Raw genomic sequence first — 21053 nt, 5'->3', positions numbered from 1 at the left:
CGACCCTCTTGATTCAAATATTACATTCTAGCCACTATACTCTGTAATGACGGCAGATCAGAATACAGTTGTCTCTTCTTCCCGTTGACCTCGTACGAGGCGACTAAGGGAATTTATCGCAAAGCGGGCAGTTATTCTACTACTACCATACTGAGATCTGCGTGCCCAGCTTAGTGATCATGGTCAAACTCTCCCGTTGCTAGAAGCCTTAGTCCATCTGTGGAATGTTCCAGGCTATTGAAGGACAACGGTTCGACAACAGGGTTTTAAAACGAACGCTTATTAACCCCTGACAATAAAGTATGTGCAAATATTTTCGACGCAACAATTGCAAAATCAAAAATAACTTTATACCTGTTTATCAATATGTGAAGAAAAATGCTTCGACGTTTAATCTATTTAAAACGAAATTCTCATCGAAAAAGTTAGTAGTTGTTGCAGTAACTTCTAAAACAAACTGCCATGTGTACTACAAAAACATATACTTACTTACATACTTATACTTAGCGTATCACTTTTAAATAAAAGAGAAAAAATGAATATTTTTTAAGAATTACTAGTTAGAATTGAAAAAAAATCTTCTTGTGTTGGATAGTCCATTTAGAGAGGAAGGTCATGAAACATCCCTACATGACCAAAAAAAAGCAGAATATCAATAAAAAATGAATTTTTATTGATATTCTGAACAAATTATTTTTTTTTCTTTGAGCTTCCGATGCGTTCACGTAAATTTACTCAAAAATTATTTTTGACGGAATTATTCATGTTTAAAAGTGCTAAAAACAATCCGCGACAGCAAACATTTATATTTTAAGGTTCATTCATGCGCTGACTAAGGTAAATATATGAGCTGACAAAGTTTTGTTTGAGGTTACAGTGGGTTAAATATATTAAACTATAGGTCTACTATCACCGCATGGAGCAGTATTATTTTAAAGCGACAATTATGGATATGCCTGCCAAAATAAGAATTCATCATCATCTTCAAAGCCGACCGATCACCGATTGACGTCCATTGCTGGACATAGGTCTTTTGTAGGCCGTTCCAAACTTCACTATTCTAGGCCGCTCATATCCAGCGGCTCCCCGTGACTCGTTTGATGTCGTCTGTCCACCTGGTTGGGAGTCGACCAACGCTGCGTTTACCGGGGCGGGGTTGCCACTCCAACACCTTGGAACCCCAACGGCTATAGGTTCTATGTGCCCCGCCCATTGCCACTTCAGCTTCGCGACTCGTTGAGCTATGTCTACCGACATAGCTCACTTTAGTTCTTCTACGGATCTCGTCATTTCTGGTTTGATCACGTAGAGATTGATCCTAGCATAGCTCTTTCCATCGCTCGCTGAGTGACACTGAGACTTCTTATGAGACCCATAGTTAGTTATAAGAATTACTTGTTACGTAATTATAAAACAAAACGATAATATAATAGCAAGCCTCTTGCAGTTTTGTGTTCTTCGCTTCTGTCGGTTTTTCCAGAACTCCTTCCTTTTTTTGTATGATAAGTTTAAGCAAGTAAATAATTACTTTTCGCTTAATTATAATTTAACTAAATGAACGTTTTGTGGTTTGTTCACCTCTACTTTCAAGCCTCAGTGAATTTAGGTATAAAAAATAACAATATTATATTATTAGATATGCAATGCATTTTCCTACTTATGAATCGTTCAACTTGAAAGATTTGGGTTTTCATGCCTGCGTCATTAGGAAATCCTTTGCTGTGGAGTTTCTGTTACCATATGATGGAAACAATTGTGTATGAATGCTTCATTTGTGCTTGTGATAAGCTTAGATGAATAAAGAATTTGAATTTGAAAATATATTCTTCATCCCATTGCAATACCAAATAGCCTGTGACAGTAATCTCACCTCATGGTAAATGATGAGCAGTCTTAATGATAGCTGGTTGATATGTAAGTTATAATAATCGGTTTTAACGCAACTTCAGTAGAGTGGCAAGTAGCCACGGCCGAAGCCTCCCACCAGACCAAACCAGAGAAAACTCTAAATTTTTTTATCACAGCGCTTTGCACTGCGCATGTGAGGTCGTCTAAAGGAGTCGAAGGTTTAATTGGCGGGACATTCATGAGGAACAAAGATCTTATCCTATCTACGGAGTCGCGAGCATCCACTTAAATCACCTAGCTAGGCTAACATGGACAGGAGACCATTATCGTCCTGGGAAAGGATAAAAATTGACCTTATATTTCCCACAGCTCTCAGAACACTGGCGCACATGTGGGAATAGTACCTATCTCGATAATATATGTGTAATAATAAACGGAAGTAAACTACTATTCCATGTTCTCGTGTTTTAGCACGTTGACACGTTCATTATATGCCTTGTCGGGGGATATAATTTTTGTTTCCTGCCTGTGCTAGCCCTGCAGATCATAAATTGCAGTAAGTATACAAAATTCAAAATTCAAAATTCAAAATTCAAAATTCATTTATTTCAAGTAGGCCTAATACAAGCACTTTTGAAACGTCAAGTCTGTCTCTTTGTAATGACTCTACCACCGGTTCGGAAGGCAGATTCTACCGAGAAGAAGCCGGCAAGAAACTCAGCAGTTGCTCTTTTCCAACATCAAAAATTTACATTTTACATTTTAACATTCATTTTTCTATCTTGTGAGAGATGAAAGCGGAGGCGGATGCTTCCAAGCAACCTTGTCATTATGAAACTCATCAATTGTATAATAACCTCGCTGTAATAAATGTGTTTTAACACATTCTTTAAACTTATGCATTGGTAGGTCCAAAATTACCTTAGGAATCATATTATAAAAGCGTATACTCAATCCCACAAATGACTTCTGCACCTTTCGCAGACGATATGCAGATATCACTAATTTATGACCATTTCTTGTAAGTCGACTGTTTATATCCACTTTTTGTTTATAAAGACTAATGTGTTGTCTTACAAATACTATATTGTTATAAATATATTGTGAGGCTACCGTAAGTATACCAATTTCTTTAAATTAAATGAAATTAAATACGTCCGCTTGATGAGCGTATAGTCCTATTCTAGTAAGAAAGTTTGTGAATTAATAAACTTACCAGGTTGCTCTTTTAATAATTTTAAACCTCAGCAGGGCATACTACTAATATAAATTTTTAACTTTTTAAAAATCAGATGAAATAGTAAAGAGAGTTATGCTATATCTTCTGACTTTGACCAGATAGCGTAAAATTCTTGGCGATTTTAAGGTAATAAAAAATAGGTGTTTCGCGGATTTCATTTCATTTCGGGGAAAATCAAAATATAATCACGGACGAAGTCGCGGGCAGTCTGCTAGTAAAATACATATTTAAATCTTAATGTAATTAAATTTTTTTGATGGAAGTTAATATGTCAGAACTCGCTAGACATCTGTCCGATCTTTGAAATATGTTTTGCATTTGATAGCGAAACTCTTGAGAAAAGCACATGGCTGAATTTACCTGTTGCTATTACACTTCGCTTCACGTTTCCATGCCAGACTGCATCGTCATTAAGGCGAGAACGCGACCAAGCGTTAACCTGACAAAAAAAAGTGATTACCTAGCACGTGTTCTTATACACACGTGATTTTGATAGAGGTGGCCGTATTCTTCATTAAAAATAAATTAACTCCTTAAAAGCATACAAAAAATAGAGTTGTTGTTCAGTAAAAAATATAATATCTTGAAACGAGGCTTTATTCTAATTCAGACAACCATTCTTAAACTTCTGAAAATAACCATTGATCGATTTGCTAATTTAATTAATTAATAAATTAAACTACCAGCGTTTAATATTCGATGATCATCATGATAGATATTGGTTAACTTTTGTTTAAATTGGGTACCAATGGAATACAAGAAACATAAGGGTACCAAACATATATTGGTAGGTACGAAGCGTCATACATAATAAACATAATACATGTCTAAAAAGGTCCACAACAAACTTGGCCCGGTGGTTTTTTGTTATCACCATTTCACAGTCAACGCAAAGTATTGAAGTTAAAGCAATTCATACCCCAGCTTTAAAATAGCTTATGTAATTCTTAATATTATAATAGGATTTTTTTTTCGTTTTATATAAACTTAGAAGTTATTGAGACATCTCAAGGATTTTATCGGATAATTTATCATAAAATAAAATACAATTACCAATTTTATGTAGCCTTGTAAACTGCATTTACTAATGTAAGGTTCCTTTTAATATTGATATTGTTACAGTCCATTTTCTTCTACCTAACATTTTAAAAGAAATTCCCACTGATTTATCCAATAAAAAAAGATTATTATCACATTTTAGAGATGATACGATGGCAGTGGCAGCGCCAATTTCTCAATTGAAGCCAAGAACTGAACCAAGAATTTGAAAATTTTTCAGTATCAACCGGAGTTATAAGAGAAATCGCAAAAACAAATGAAAAAAAAAGCATATCCAACGTCGCCGAAAACGAATCTAGTCATATTAATATTAGGGATATAACTAGAGGAAAAAGGTAAATAAACGAAAACGAAGCTTTGCTATAAAAGTTATATTCACTACTTAAAGTAACATAAAAGTATTACAATAAACTAGTACCTATCATAAACATTACAATCACAGTAATCGCTTGAAACATTATATTTTTTTCTTATTAATAATCTCAGATAAATAAGTAGTTTTTTTATCACATCGAGTCGATCAATAGTCAATAACAATTTACATTGAATCACGTTTGACGATGTTATAAGACATGCAATCTCGTATTTAATACTCTAAGACTATAATAAGTTGATCATTTTTACAAATTCACTATAATTGAATTTTTTAATTTAAAACAAATTAATAAAAAATATACATTTGAAAGCATACATCGACCTTTTCCAAAATGAAAAATGAGTGCCTAGGTTACAAAACTAAATTAGGCATAGGTTACAATAATAATTAGGTACTTATTGTAAAATGATTTGAATAAATTTAATTTGAATGAAGTTGATTGGTTTTACAATAATCTGTAACTACATAAATTGATCATTCATAAAAAATCAACAATTTCGTTATTGTTTTTTATTGATAGTTAGGAATGGATATTATAGATTTAATTACTGGATATCTTTTGTTGAATTATTATAATTATTTGCCATAACTGCTAGCACTGGCGGTAGCGGATGCAGAGGCCTTAGCGGAAGCGAAAGCTCCGCCGTTGCCACCACACGAACCTGATGAACAGCCACCGCAAGAAACGGATCCGCAGCCCCCGGAACCACCACTGCCAGAACCACTTCCACCAAGCCCTCCAGAGCCCCCGTATCCAGCGCCAAGCCCACTTCCTAAACTTCCTACAAAACCACTGGACCCACCGTATCCACCGCTGCCGCTTCCAGATCCACCGTGGCCCCCGGATAGACCGCCTCCAGAGCCCCCGCCGAAACCACCGCCGTTACCTCCGAAACCACCAGACCCTCCGTGTCCTCCGCCGTTACCTCCACTGCCAGCGCCGAATCCCCCAGAACCACCGTGTCCACCTCCAGATCCCCCGCCAGACCCGCCTCCAAGGCCTGAGCCACCACCATAATTTCCGGCCCCACCGTTTCCATCCCCGAACCCTCCAGATCCACCACGACCACCGCCTAGTCCACCGCCAGATCCACCTCCGAGCCCTGATCCACTTCCAAACCCTCCAGATCCACCGCTGCCACCTCCCAGATTAACAGATCCACCATGGCTACCCCCATTTCCCCCACCAGCTCCACCTCCAAGTCCAGCTCCAGAACCGCCGCCGAAACCAATTGAGCCTCCAAATCCGAGGCCACCCGATCCACCGCCGCTACCGCCATGTCCACCAAATCCGCCGTTACCACCGCCATGGCCTCCACCAAGTCCACCTCCTGAACCACCGCCAAGTCCACCTCCTGAACCACCGCCAAGTCCACCTCCCGAACCACCGCCAAGTCCACCACTTCCGCCGTATGCTCCGGATCCGCCGTGACCACTACCACCACCTCCGGCTCCACCGTAGCCTCCGCCAGATCCGCCTCCTAAGCCATTTCCACCGAATCCACCGCTGCCTCCTGGAAAATATTAAAATAAATTAAGTAATTACAGAAAATCACGCTTTTATACAGTTTTAAAACAAAACTGCAAAAGAAACAGCGCTGTTATGTGTTATTTAGAGAAGGAGATAACAAAAATAATCCACTAACTTTTATTGGTTAAGTTTTACTCAACAAAAAAAAACCCCGTTTTTTTGTTGTTAAGTACTTGGAACCATTGTACCTTTAGGTTAAAATTAATGGTTTATGCATAGTGAGCGGTAACACCTCATTGCAAAAAAACGTTTAGCGTTAACGTAAATAAGTACGTTCGAAAAAGTTAAAGTCTTAAGTTTTTCTCTTAAAGTCTTATTCAAAAAGAAATGTATTACATATATATTAATTCTAAATCATGTATGAGGCTTATTTATACTTTGCTTAGTGATTGTGAAAGTGGAAGTATTTAATTAACATGTGTTGGTTTGCCAAATTTTCATAAATTAGAATTAGCGATTACTTTCACACGCTGATTTTACTAATAATATAGCTTGACACTTGCAATCAGGCACAAGACAATATTTGTTTGTTAAAAAGTTTTTAATAAAACTACATTGTTATACAGCTAAAAATAAGAAATAAATATTTTCTACAACATATTTAAGTCGGTGTCATGAAAATGTACAAAATTACTATATATAGATCATAATACACTTCGTATTGTAAACAGGAAAGTTCCAGCCAATTCGAGTTTACGACAATTAATATTTTTCGAATCGGTTTACAAATAACATAATTCTGAGGTAACGAACACAAAAAAAAAAACAACAGATTTGATAACTTTTTTGTCAGTCTGTTAAAAAGATCTATCTTTCTTGTTACAAAAGTGTTTGTAATTTTATTCGCAAAATGTATGTTAGGAAGTCTCTATGTACCTACTCGTACTTATCTTTAAAAAAAAAACTCGTTAGATATTGGCGGGCATATGCTTCAAGTCTTTTAAAGCTTACGTCTATTTGTTTTGTCCTTGACTTTGAACTTGTTTTACGTCGTGCATTTACTTTACCTCAACCGAGAATAAATTATATTAAATATGTTGGCACAGAAGTATTATACACTTATGTACCTACTGTCTTATTACTTTGTTTTGATTAACACAAAACAGGGTTATTACCGCACACATAAAATCGGAAAAAGCGACTGATTGACAGACTGACCGAATTATCTAAAAAACTTAAAGCAAACCATAGGACGGGTGGTAAAAAATATATAGTACAAAATTATAAACTTAAGACAAACTTAAAATTAACTTAAAACTTGTATGAACATCGAACTTTTCGTCAGTGATGCCGCAGGCTAAACTATAAGTCCCAATTATTTTCCAATAGCATCTACTTAACGAATAGAAAACTTTAAAAAATAAAATTATATATATATTTGCAGACTTTTATATAAAATGAATTCCTGAAAAACTTTCCAATGAATAGATAAAATTATTGTAATCTAAAATTATGTAGAATTAATCCCTACTAATATTATAAATGTCAATGTAAGTTTGTTTGTTACGGTTTCACGCAAAAACTACTAAACCGATCCTCATGAAACTTTGTACACATATTTTTGGAAGTGTTAGAAGTAATATAGAATACTTTTTATCCCGACATTAAGCTCAGTTCCTTTGGGAGTTGAAAGTGTTTGACGATTTTACACCATAACTCCGACAAATTATAACCGATTTAAATAATTATTTTTGTACTGTAGAGGTTATAATGTGTTTAATTTTTCTCAAACTGTGGTTGGAGATAGAGGACAGAACTCCTCAGCGGACAGCAGCAAACCCCTTATTTAAGGCTTAGCGATACTGAATACTTAAATTTTTTTTTAGAACGACCACAAAATTAATGCAAAAAAACAAAATCAAACGCAGACGAAGTCGCGGGCAACAGCTAGTCTTATATAACTGGGAATCAATTGTACAAAACGCTTATAGGAAAAATTCAACTTCGCGTAAAAGTTTTAAGTTAATCCATTGTAAATTTTTAGAGATTTTCACCAACACAACGCCAATTTACATACATTGTGTAAACTTTTTATTTACTATTTTTCTGTTTATTTTTATGTGGTGTACAGTAAGTGTATTCATTCATTGTCAATATACTTTTAATATACCACTTTTACGTCACAGAAATATACAGATACACACCCAGACAACGTAAAACATTCATGTTCATCACACAAAAATTTTTTAGTTGTGAGTTACCACATAAAAAAAAAAATGAATTACTAACCTTTACCACCGCCCAATCCACCTCCGGATCCACCACCGAAGCCAGCTCCGCCGCCAATACCGCTACCACCTCCACCGCCGCTGTAACCACCACCGCCGCCGTATCCGCCGTTTCCAGTTGTGCCAGTAAACGCGAAACCACCAGATTTGCCGTCATCTGACTTCGTGTAAATCACTTTCTCGTTGCCACCTCCAAGGCCGCCTCCACTGCCACCTCCGAGGCCACCTCCGAGGCCACCTCCGAGGCCACCTCCATGGCCGCCTCCGTGGCCAGCTCCACCGCCACCTCCAAGGCCACCTCCAGAGCCACCGCCGAGTCCACCTCCAGATCCACCACCGAGTCCACCACTTGCGCTGAACCCGCCTCCGAGATGACTGAATCCAGAGGCGACTTTGCCAATAATTCCATGAACTCCTTCCCGAATGGAATCAAGCCCTCCTCCAAAGCCACCTCCAGTTCCTGCACCACCACCGCCGCCTCCACCGTATCCGAATCCTCCTCCACCGCCGCCGCCGAAACCAAATCCACCGCCGCCGCCGCCACCGTAGCCTCTACGGACTCTCACTGAAATAAATAATAAACGAATGAATACATTTTTATTGTACACCAAAGAAAATAGTAGTTACAGAGATATAGACGATACAAATAATATAAAAAAAAAACGTGTGTGTACTTATGTACACGCGTTAAAAGTTATACTTCTTTGGAATAAGAACATAAAATGTTATCTTTCGCCTTATTCTAACGTTGTGGTTAAAGACGTTTACAATTTCACTCAATGAGAATATTCACAACTTATTTTATGTAGGTAATATTAAAACTACAAACAACGGCACGTACAAAACAATCAGAAATTATATAAAAAACTTGAGGGTAAAATTAAAAATAAATACTTTATACTGTCATACATAGCCAGGACCGCACTCAGATTTTGTCAATTACAAAAGTTTTAAATTTTTTCTTAAAAATATTGTTTTTTTTTTTAATTTAATGTCGTTAGGTAATTTATTATACATTAATGCTCCTTCAAAACGTTTGTTGAAAAAACCACACTAACAACAGATTTAGTATTTAATACATTGAAAGTTTTATTATAACGCATTATCTAGTTATCTTATTATCGTACAACCAGGTTTGACTCAAATTCAAATTTGAGATTTTGGAATGAGCCCGGGTGTGTTTAAATTAAAAATTTAAACTTCCCAATTTTAATATAGTGACCATCATTCTTCTGCGCCCTTTCATTTCATGGTTATATTGAAAAAGTTGTAAAAAAATATGTAAGTTATCCGCTATATTGTGGCGGCGGCCATTTTTATCTTGGGCCGATATTTATCAAACATAGGTAACAATATTCCCGACTAAATCCTTTCCAAAAAAAAAACAAAATTTAATCCGTTCTGTTCCTTCTTTGTTTTGCTCGTTTAATATTACCGGCTCGGTCATCGGTCTTGGCTTTCATTTGTCATTATAACATAAACTCAAGATTGTTTAAAATTTTCATCAGGACCCTGAACTGTACTAAAGTCTCTATCATCATTATTAACTCATTTCTTGCCCTATGATCAGGTCTCCTAGCTCCTTTAGGCCGTAGTCCAGGCCAGAACCAGCTGACCAGGTGTTGATTGGTAGACTTTACACACCTTTGAGAACGTTACGGAGAACTCTCACTCATGCGGGTTTCCTCACGACTTTTTCCTTCACCATTGAATTTAATCTAATGTTATTACTCACAACTTATTTGTTACTAGCGGACCCTCGCGAATTCGTCCGCGTATGAGTCAATCGAGAAGCTATAATAGATGTGAGGCTAACATCAGAATCATCGTGGCTAGCTACTATTATTTTACGTGGTATACTGAGTTAGTAAGTTGTCATTATTTTAGTTGATACATACACACATAAATACATCCATACATCCACCCTCCCATACTTTCGCATTTACAATATTAAGTAGAATGGTACGCATGTATTCGATCGTTGTCCCATATGCGTTGCTACTTGCTGTTATTTGTGAAGAGTTATGTCCTTTATCTCCGACAATATTTATCAGATCTTCATTAAAATTAGACACTACATGTTTTATAGTAGGTATACAAATAAAAAAATAATTATTAAAATCGGTTCAAATTTAACGAAGCTATGAAGTAAAATTGATACAATTTTTCATCCCGTAACCCGGAGGAAACTTATTGTTTATCGGGATAAAAGGTATCTTATATGTTGACCCGGAATATCAGCTACCACTATACCAAATTTTATTTAAATTCGTTCTGTAGTTTTCGCGTGATGCCCGGACAGACAGACAGACAGACAAAAATTAAATAAAAATCTGTTTATGACTCAGTATCGATAATAAAGCATCCCCCGGTCAAAATTTTCAAAATATATTAAATGTATAGAAATCTTCCAGTTGCACTTTTATTATAAGATGACTTTAAATATTATTACTCCCTAACAGGTTAGCTCGCTACCATCCAACAAAAAAAAGCTATCATCTAACAAAAAACTTTTTTTTGTTGGACGTTTATCAAACTATACTCCGGTCTAGACTTTCATATTTGAAGTCAAAATAAGCGAAGGGTCAGCCGCCAGTAAGAATATGTAAACTTACCATTAGCATTGGCAAGTGCCAACAAAATCCCAAAGACTAAATAGACCGCCCTCATGGCTGCAGATTCACTAACTAACTGTGAACACAATTATCATCCTTTTATACATCTTCACTTATCATAATCTACGCGATCTAAGGCAGTTCACGAGAACAAAAGCACACGTAACCACGTACGGGGAAAACGGGCGACTTAAAATTCACTAATGGATATTAGCGGAATTGTTCGTGTTTTATTGTTAAGTTAGGTAATATTCCATAGTTTATAGAAATATTTCATGGTATATCCATATTAATATTCTATTCGATTTTAATTGCGGGTTAAAATGTATTGCATAAACGAGGATCGCTTTGTTATTTATCATTCTTATGTAAAGTAGAGTGAACTTTAATTGTTATTGCATTATTCTATACCTTTACACAGTAGCGTGACTAAGTATCAGACAATCTATAAAAATTCTAGCCTTTATTGCTTTAAACGAGAACCCTCCGGTTTTTATCTATCTAATCTATATGTAATATATATCTAATCATCATCCGAATTTGACGGTCGATTGGTGCAGTGGGCAGCGACCCTGCTTTCTGAGTCCAAGGTTGTTGGTTCGATTCCCACAACTGGACAATGTTTGTGTGATGAACATTAATGTTTTTCCGCGCCTGGGTTTTTTACTATACATTAAAATCATTTATGTTGTATTCATAAAATTATTCATCAGTTATCTTAGTATCCATAACACAAGCTACGCTTACTTTGGGACTAGATGGCGATGTGTGTATTGTCGTAGTATATTTATTTATTATTATCATCATCATACCAACTCATTACCGGCCCCACTACACGGCACGGGTCTCCTCCTACAAAGAGAAGGGATTAAGGCCACGGTCCACCACGCTGGCCTTGTGCGGATTGGGAGGGAATATATCTAAGTATCACAGTTAAGTCGTACTAAAGTGGGTTGCATTAGTATCGCAGTATCGATTCTTAATCAAATAAATATTTTTTTCATCAAGGGTATTTATATGGTTGTAAAATACTTTTAATCCATTCCAATCAGACATTAAATTTAGAAAAACAGTTCTTCTAGAGATATATTAAAATGAAAAAGTTCTTTTTTAAAACTAAACCCGAATATTTTTACAAGATTACAAATAAAAATATTTGTAGAACTACACCTAAATTGATTGGAATTGTCTTTCATAATGATCAGATTCATAATGTCAGTCCCGATTTATATATATATATATATATATATATATATATATATATATATAAATATACATATATATATATAATATATATTTTATATGTCCAGTTTTGGGAATCGACCCCACATCCTTGGACTCAAAAAGCAGGGTCTTTGCCCACTGAGCCAATCGGCTGTCAAGACAACAATCAACGGCCCGAAAAATATTTGGTAACATTTGAAAGGGCTGTCTGAAAATATCGTTTATGTTGATAAGAGCCCGATGTGAAATTAAGGTTCTTTTAATATATATTATTTATTTATTTATTACTTATGTTAGTCCGTTCGATGAACTTCTCGGCTACACACCCGATGCTTTAGCAATTGCTTAATTTCCTCGTAGGGTAAACCAAAGTACTTCCAGTTGAAAAAGTCATCTTGAATTTCTGTGATTTCCTTTTATGGTCGTAATAAAGAGCCAAGTTTTATCTATTGTGAAACACCGAGCCAGAAAATGATCACGATGTTGTTGTAACAATTCCAAAGACTCGGAAAAGTCGGAATATATACAGGTATTTTTGTATATATCAATAAGAATTTTCGGCCAATGCGCGAACACTTTTTCTCCTAACAATTCGTATAACTAAAAATACATTCTTGGGAATAGGAAATTATAGTTGAATTGCAAATGCAACAAGCGATATAATTGTACGACAATTTACATTGAAGTATTCTAAAAAAGTTATAAACGCATCATGAGAAAACCTACATGCCTGAGAGTTCCCGAGAAAGGCGTTTGAAGTATACCAATCTGCAAAGTGCACTCCCCCAGCGTCGTGATCGACTATGGCCTAAACCCATCTCGTTCTGAAAGGAGACCTGTAGTTGGTTTCCTGTAGAGGCCGGTAATGGATTGAATGATGTTAAAATAGAGAACGAGAACAGAGAAAATATACCTTGGATAGAAGCAGGTGTTACTTTGCGGAATTCCATAATATATTATGAAAATTAACCTTAATTTGCTATACTCTGTGAAAAGCCGGAGAATCTTTATGGTATAATTTATAATTTGTTCAAAGCTCATACTCCAAACTCCTGTTTTTCGCAGAGTATAGCAAATTAAGCTTAATGTTCATAGAATACACCTTTGTTGCTATAGAGGCAATATATCCACATTCGGTGAAAATTGCAATCCTCTACCTATAATGGTGAGATACAGCCCGATAGCATCAATACGGAACGACTGAAAGACGGACAGTGGAGGTTGAGTAAGATGGTCCACTTGGTATCTTTCGGAAACGGAACACTAAAGATTGTCTACGTCACACGGTGGAATTCTGAAAAAAATGTTTAAGGAATTCATCAATATTATAATTATTTTGGACGTGGGGTGACGTGGGTTTTTTATTATTTAATGTTATATATTTATTCAGAAAATTCACCTATAATTATAATAACAAAATCATATTTTTTGTGTTGCGCGTATTAGAAGAGTTGGAGATAAAATCACGCCGGCAAAGGAGGTATTTCCAAGGCTGAAGGTCAAGCTATCTGACATCTTGCTCGACTGACACAATGGAAATATATACCTAGTCATAGTCACTATATTTACAACAATAATAAAGGATCTCAGAATGTTTCGTTTACAGGTTATATTTAGCTCTTCCTTTTCCATTATCTTCTTTATTCCGTGGTTTCACTTTCCTACCTACTCCAGACGCATACTAACGTACTCTATTCACGAATTTCACTGCCGATTGGCGCAGTGGCCAACGACGCTGCGCTCTGAGTCTAAGGCCGTGGGTTTGATACCCACATGTGTCATGAACATGAATGTTTTTCAGTGTTCTGGGTGTTCATCTGTATATTATAAGTAATTATGTATATTATTCATAAAAAATATTCATCAACTCTCAATACTCAATACTCTTTATTGCAGTACACCGAATACAAAGCAATACAAAAAACACAATTGAAGGACGGAAAGGATAGGACGCTGGCCGGGCTGGCCTAGGATAAAAGGCGGCTTTTCTCTACCAGGCAACCTACCAAAGGACATGAAGTTACGAAGAAGGGTTTACGGAGTACACAAAATTATATTTAAATAATAAATATAAATTACATAGATAATAATAAATTGAATAAAATATACGTACACATATAATATAAAAATATAATAGAATATACTGATAATATATATATATACTCATCAGTCATCTTAGTATCCATAACAAGCTACGATTACTTTGGGGCTAGATAGCGATGTATTGTGTATTGTCATAGTTTTTTTATTTATATTCATATGTTGATTTGGTAGATACGAGAATGTAGCTAATTTTTCCGGTACTTACCTATCTCATTAACTATATTGATAATTAATCTTCAATATATATAAAAGAGAAAGTGTGTGGGTATGTTCCGTATAGGCTCCGAAACGGTTGGACCGATTTCAATGAAACTTTCAGGGAATCTGGCGGATTGACCTGGCGAGTAATCCTGTAAAGTTTGGTGACGATCGGAGCACTCCTATTTTTGAACTGTCAAACTATCAAATACAGCTTTTATTTACTATGATGATATTCTATTGTTGGGTATATATGGGTGTAGATAATGATCTTCACCCGCTCGAGAAGAGAATAGAAGAGAATGAATACGGAGAGAAATAAATGATTCAATATATTATGAGACTTAAATTAAAAATTTAAGGATGTAAGTGTATTGTTTAAATAAAAAAAATTGGTTGCCTGTAAAGTCGGTATACGGGCGAAAGTTTTACGTGACAACGACTTTGAGTGGTAAAATAATTTTAATGTGAATATTCATTCGTATAGTAGGGAGAAGGATGAAATAATAGTAACAATTTAAAACATTTATTTATACAAAGAATTATATTTAAAACATTAATTTATACAAAGAATCTCGCACTGAATTTCATATTAACAAAATTTTATTTTTACCTTTACACATACATACGTATTTATATACAAATATACATACAATAACTTGCAATACATTTGCGTACAATGAAACAGCGTTTACTACAAAGGGACGCGTGCCTTTCACTTTTTATGTCTGTCTCTCTCGCTCTTAGGCGGGCTAACCATGCCCGAGTGGAAGGGACGCGTGCCTCTCACTCGCTCTCATTGTGAGCGCATAACGTGAGCGGAGCGTAACGCAGTTTCTTGAAGTGTCACCCGGCAAACCAATTTATAAGACGTTGTCACGTCAATAAAGCAAAATCTAGCCCGGCGAAGCGGGCTGGGTACGCTACTCGTAGTATAATATAAATACGAAAGTGTGTTTGTTTTTTGCGTTGTCCTTGCTTCACGCTATAACTAAGCCACCGGCCGACATTTTTTTGGGGGTCGAGTTTGAATCCCATATAGTTTTATGCAATTAAAATCTCACTTGCTTTGACGGTGATGGAAAACATCGTTAGTAAACCTGCATGGAGTTCATCGATCCGCACTGGGCCAGCGTGCTGAACTACGGCTTAACTTAAAATTTCTACGTCCAGGCACGTGTAAATTAATATACAACTTGTAAATTGGAGAGTCGTTTCGATTTATTACTGCTTTTAGAATGCCGTTACTGCTTACCCACGTTCTTTTCATCAAGGATGCTATCGTTTTCTTCTGATGGCAAAACAGTCATCAGTATGAGTCCTCGCGAACATTTCTGATGCACTACAATAACGGGGTAAGCCCAACAGAACAGTATTCTGAAACCATCATTATACTCGTAGGGCGTTTAGCGATGCCTGTGTGTTTTCAAATTAGTTTAGATTTAAGGTCAAATTAGAAAAAGGTTATAGATGGCAAAAAAGATTACGTATTTTAATCATTTTCAGTGGATGCTGACTTACAATCTTTTCCTACTGGCTAAAATCGTTAAGCGATGGAATTTAGACAAAGGTTTGAACGCAAAAAAATAGCTTTTGTTGTTTCCTAAAAAAAAGAAGTAGAAGGTCTCAGCTATTAAGATCACTAAAACGTGTGAGATGTTTTTGTTGCAGGTGTCGATGTGTGATATCAAGTCATTGTATTTATTTAGGTGTGTCGATTTTTTATTTAAGGTAATTTCTATGTAACTCTTTGGTTGTAGCAGAGGTTTTGTGACAGAGCTCGTCCACTATCATACTTATTTCTGGCGCCAATCAACATTGCTTGTTCCGATCTGAAGGGCGTAGATGCCGGTGTTATTACAGACACGTTGCAGGTCGTGTTCCTTGCATGCCCTGCGAAGATTTTCCCTGTTAATAGGCGTTGGTTTCCCACTTAACATTAGGTGAGCCAACTGCTTAATCCGTCAATTATAAATAACTGATGAAAAAAGACGAACTGATAGCTGAAAATTGCACGACAACGGACACTTTTATAATTATTTTCTTTAATGGCGCGCTTCCTGTAAACCACTCTTCGGAATTTGATATTTTTTTAGGCTTCACTTGAAATTATAATTAACTAACTGCGCCCCGCGGAGCTGCTCGGGGTGAATAAGTAGTTTTGTTGCTTTATTAGGGTGTGAACGAAGGGTGATATATGGTGAAATTTCTAATATTTCGGTAGAAGTTTGAATGCTCCCTTAGGAATTTGATGTTTTTCAGGGCCAAAAGAAGCCTACGTTACTCTCCGCCCTTTTAACTAACTCTATGCTAAAAATCATGTGGATTGGTTTCTTAGTTAAGTCGTGAAGGAAGGACATACAAACTAACTTTCGCATTTATAATTTAATATAAGTTTATAATATTGGATTTACTATAACAATTTTATAATCGTAACAATACTTTGGGAGGGAATCCTAGTGTTGAAATCACTGAATCTATATGTATTGTGTACAATATTGTGCTTACTTTTATAACCGACTACCAAAAGAAGGAGTTTGTTACACGACCGATTTCGATAATTCTTTTTTTTTTGTTATTGAAAGAGCTGATGGTTACTTTTATGTATTAATCTGATAAATTAAAAAAAATTGAGCATTATTGATACTTTTATAGGGGGCGGTGGTGTTGTATCTGTACAATATAGACACACATTGAAGAGCATATTTAAAGATTGTTTATAATTAAATTATCGAGCTTTTTTCTAAAAGCTTATTGTATGAATTTATAAATAAATATCCTACGACAATACACAAATCGCCATATAACCCCAAAGTAAGCGTAGCATGTGTTATGGATACTAAGATTACCGATGAATATTTTTATGAACAATATACATATAAAAACCCAGAAATTAAAAATTATTAATTCTCATCACACAAACATTTTCCAGTTGTGGGAATCGAATCTACGCCCTTGAGCTTAGAAAGTAGTGTCGCTGCCTACTACTCCAGTCGGCCGTGTAATAAAAAAAAATATTGAATGACTGAGTGCATCTTAAACTATAAATATCCTAGCGGTGCTATTAAAATCCTACCCAGCCGTATTTGGTATGCTAATAAACCAGTCTTGGGTTTTATCGTCGCGTACTATTTACTGTAGGTACTTACTATAGAGATATAGTTAATTGTTAGGTAGATAATTATTTAAATTACTAACGTTTTGTGTTGATCATAGTTTTTAAGATTGATAGGGCAATTTAAAAATAAGTGAGAACAAAAAGATTTCTGAATAATTTTCCCGTTTAATATCAGCCCTAGCTTTTGTTCGCGGCTTAGTCCGCCCGGTTTTGGTCCCGTCATAAAATAGTAGGTTATGTCTATCCGGGGTAAAGAATGGTAGAAGGGTATAAATATTTTTTTAATGATTTGGCCAAAAAGCCTAACTAAGAATTGGTCCAACTACACTATAACGACGAAGTTTTTGGTTTTTTAAACCAATCTCATTGATTTTTGTCTTCAGTAATAACATTTGTCAGAACCTAGGCTCGCGCCCAGTATGAAGAACATGCTATAAATTCTGGGGGTTGCGTTTGTGACGAACTGTTTAAAACACTGTATACATAGACATAAAAAGTATATATAAAAAGTATACTATTTCTGTTTCCGGAAGGCTACCCTTTTTGCAAAATTTCACTTAAATCGGTTTACTGTTATTCTGTGAATATTATTTTTGTTATGCTTTTTAATTTTTTCGGACAGACAGTAGCCGGTAACCACTGAGAGGTTGTTACAGCTTCACTGGGGAGATTGGGCGTGCGTGAAAGCTTGCCATGTTAGTCGACCGTAGGTCTTTCTTCGGTTCGACTTTTTTATTCGTTCCACTTATGTTGGTGGACTGTTTGACTTATAGTGGCTCAGTCCGAACGCTCCACGAACGTGGTAAGGATCCCCGTCAGCCAGAAATTGGGGCCCTCGCCTTCAGTGTGATGTTTGTGTGTGTAATTACCTAGTTATTGGGAAACATTTTCGTAAGTAGATGCCTCGACCACTAGTGGGTTGGGTACAATATTTTTCATGCTATGGGAGAAAGATCAACGTCTCGGTGGGGATCTACGTTGCGCACGAACCACGGGTTGCCCGTGGCCATCCATGCGCGTAAACCGTAACCATTCTGTAAGAATTGAAACGTCTTGTAAAAGCTATGAGGGTGATCGGCGAATACTACACTGGCGTGCACTTCATAAATGCACAAAAGTACTGCATACCCTAAAATTGATATAAAACTCTATAGGAGGAGGATTTTTGCTATTTATGCAATATTAATATAATATGAATTTATTTTCTGTTAAGAAACCCAGTGCACGCCACTGTGTTACCTGGACGCACGTCTCATACAAGGTTACCTGGTGACTGAGGGAGGTTACCTGGTGACGCAGAGGTTTTTTAAAGGGTGATTTTCCGCAATAAAAGTTATTTAAATATCCAGGATGCAAGCTATATATATTATGTTTATTTCATTAAGATCAGTGGTTGAAAGAACTTATAAAAAAAACAAATAAACAGACACACTTGCGCATTCAAAATATTAGTATGAATTGATTTATGGTTTAAGCAAGGTTGCAGGATTTGTTCCGAAGACCCAAAATGTCATGTGTTATCTAGGATCAATCCATGACATTTATAAAGTAGGTCATACTTATAAGGTATAACCTATTGTGTCCTTAAGTTTTTGTGTCACGAATAAGTTAGGATTAGTCCTCTCTTACAACTACAGTGGAGCAAGAAAATGTATTTAACTGTCTATAAATAAATGGCAGGTTGTTGAAAATGTTTCTCGCGATATTTACGTGTTTATTTTCTGTTTTAAAAAATCCAACAGGATCCTTTTTTTCCCGGGATTTAAAGTATCCTTTGCCTGTCTCCAGGATGCAAACTATTTCTATGCAAAATTTCAGGAATCAAATGTAATTCCAATTACAAACTACCATTAATATTTACTTTAAATATAAGCCGTCTAACTGTTCACTTATGTACCATGCACATTATTAGTACCCAAAATTCTGGCGCTATTACCCTTTGAATTGCTAGACAGCGCTAGCTAAAAAGGCCTACTTGAAATAGTATTTACTTTAGTGTAATAGTAATCAAGTCCTATTTTTAAAATCCCGCGGCTTATACTATCTGTTTTTCCGGGATAAACATAAGCCTTTGTCCAAGCTCAACGAACAGTGCGTGTTGGGATTGATGAATTTTTTGTTTTACTGGAGCGGGAAAAATTGTCATTGCTCCATGACTAAAATACCTCCTCTCAACCCTACTCAATTCTTCGGGGACTTGCATTACCTCTGGAAGAGAGCTGTCCCTTTAGGTCTTTTGCCTGTCCCATTCGTCTTTAACCAAAGGTTACCAATGAGGAAGTCTTGCGACGAGTTGGTTGTCAGCGCGAACTTTGGAAGACCGTCAAAAAGAAAAAAGTTGCTTATCTAGGGCATGTGCTTCGCCATGATAGATACAGGCTACTGCAACTGATAATGATGGGCAAAGTTGCTGGAAAGAGACGCATCGGTCGCAAGAGGAAGTCTTGGTTGCGCAATATAAGGGAGTGGACTGGGATCGCGAGTGCCGCCAAGCTGTTTAGCCTCGCGAGAGAAAAGGAAAAGTATCAAAAACTGACGGCCAACCTTCACTAGTTGGAGAGGCACCTAAAGAAGAAGATTCGTCTTTAATCTTTTTTTTTACAACATCTCGCAACATCTCCGCGAATGCATACCATTGTTGTTATCTTGCCAATGATTTGAGTTGCGGAGATTGACTTGCGTGCTCTTGGGCTGCCTTTAATTGGTCCTCGAATAATGCACATTTAAAAATTGCGTGCTCCGGTGTGTCTTCTGCCCCGCGACCTGTTATGACTTATGGCTTTGAAAAATGGTCGCTATGGGTCCCGCAAGTCGCCTTAGGGCCACTTGCCGGGCGATTAGAGAGAGGTATGCTTGGAGTTTCTCTACGTGATGCGTAGAAGAAGCAGAGTTACCGAAATAGCTTGAAGAGTCGCGAAGCTAAAGTGGCAGCGGGCGGGGCATAGCTCATAGCTCGCAGAATCGATGGACGTGCTGCAATGGCGACCTCGTACTGGTAAACACTGGTAGACTACGAGATGAAAGGGTGATATCAAGCAATAGCGTGGTATTTGGAACTACGGCGGCCATTGGTTGATGATAATTTATTTATTTATATTCTTATTCTAACACTATCATTACAGAATACTTAAACCTAATGCGATAGTGTAGCTTTTTCTAACCATTATAATATTTAATTACCTATTCGGGTAACAAATAACCCACATTGCGATCCTCGTGAATTCACTCAGAGCGCAACAATACAAATCACATTGCTCTGATATGACATTGAGGATGCGGAGGGCGCGCGTCATTGGTGCCTCTTTTAATAAATTTGTCCGCCCAATCGGTACTTCCAGCAGTGTCGGCCGTCGCCTCCGCCTCACATACCCCTCGGGGACACACAACCTTACTTGCATTAGCTCGTCCGGATGGTGTGTCCTACCTCGCATTACCTCTACAATATAAGCCACGAGTGTAAATTCCCTGCGTGCTCTCAGCTCTTTGTAACCCACCATGCCTAGTACAAATAAT

General features: G+C 36.7%; 1 protein-coding gene across 1 annotated transcript; it reads right to left on the bottom strand.

Moving 5' to 3' along the window:
- Positions 1-4620: 4620 nt before the first annotated feature.
- LOC120632618 (glycine-rich cell wall structural protein-like) lies at positions 4621-11027 on the bottom strand. The gene is made up of 3 exons (XM_039902562.1): positions 10898-11027; positions 8284-8847; positions 4621-6037 (listed from the first exon to the last, which is right to left on the bottom strand). The coding sequence occupies exons 1-3, from the start codon at positions 10950-10952 to the stop codon at positions 5100-5102; spliced, it is 1557 nt and encodes a 518-aa protein (XP_039758496.1). The 5' UTR covers positions 10953-11027; the 3' UTR covers positions 4621-5099.
- Between the last annotated feature and the right edge of the window lie 10026 nt (positions 11028-21053).

The sequence above is a fragment of the Pararge aegeria genome, chromosome 2, assembly GCF_905163445.1.
Source record: "Pararge aegeria chromosome 2, ilParAegt1.1, whole genome shotgun sequence".
In the NCBI taxonomy this organism is placed as follows: domain Eukaryota; kingdom Metazoa; phylum Arthropoda; class Insecta; order Lepidoptera; family Nymphalidae; genus Pararge; species Pararge aegeria.
The sequence above is the reverse complement of the archived record's forward strand: the minus strand, read 5'-3'. Positions and strand labels throughout refer to the sequence as shown.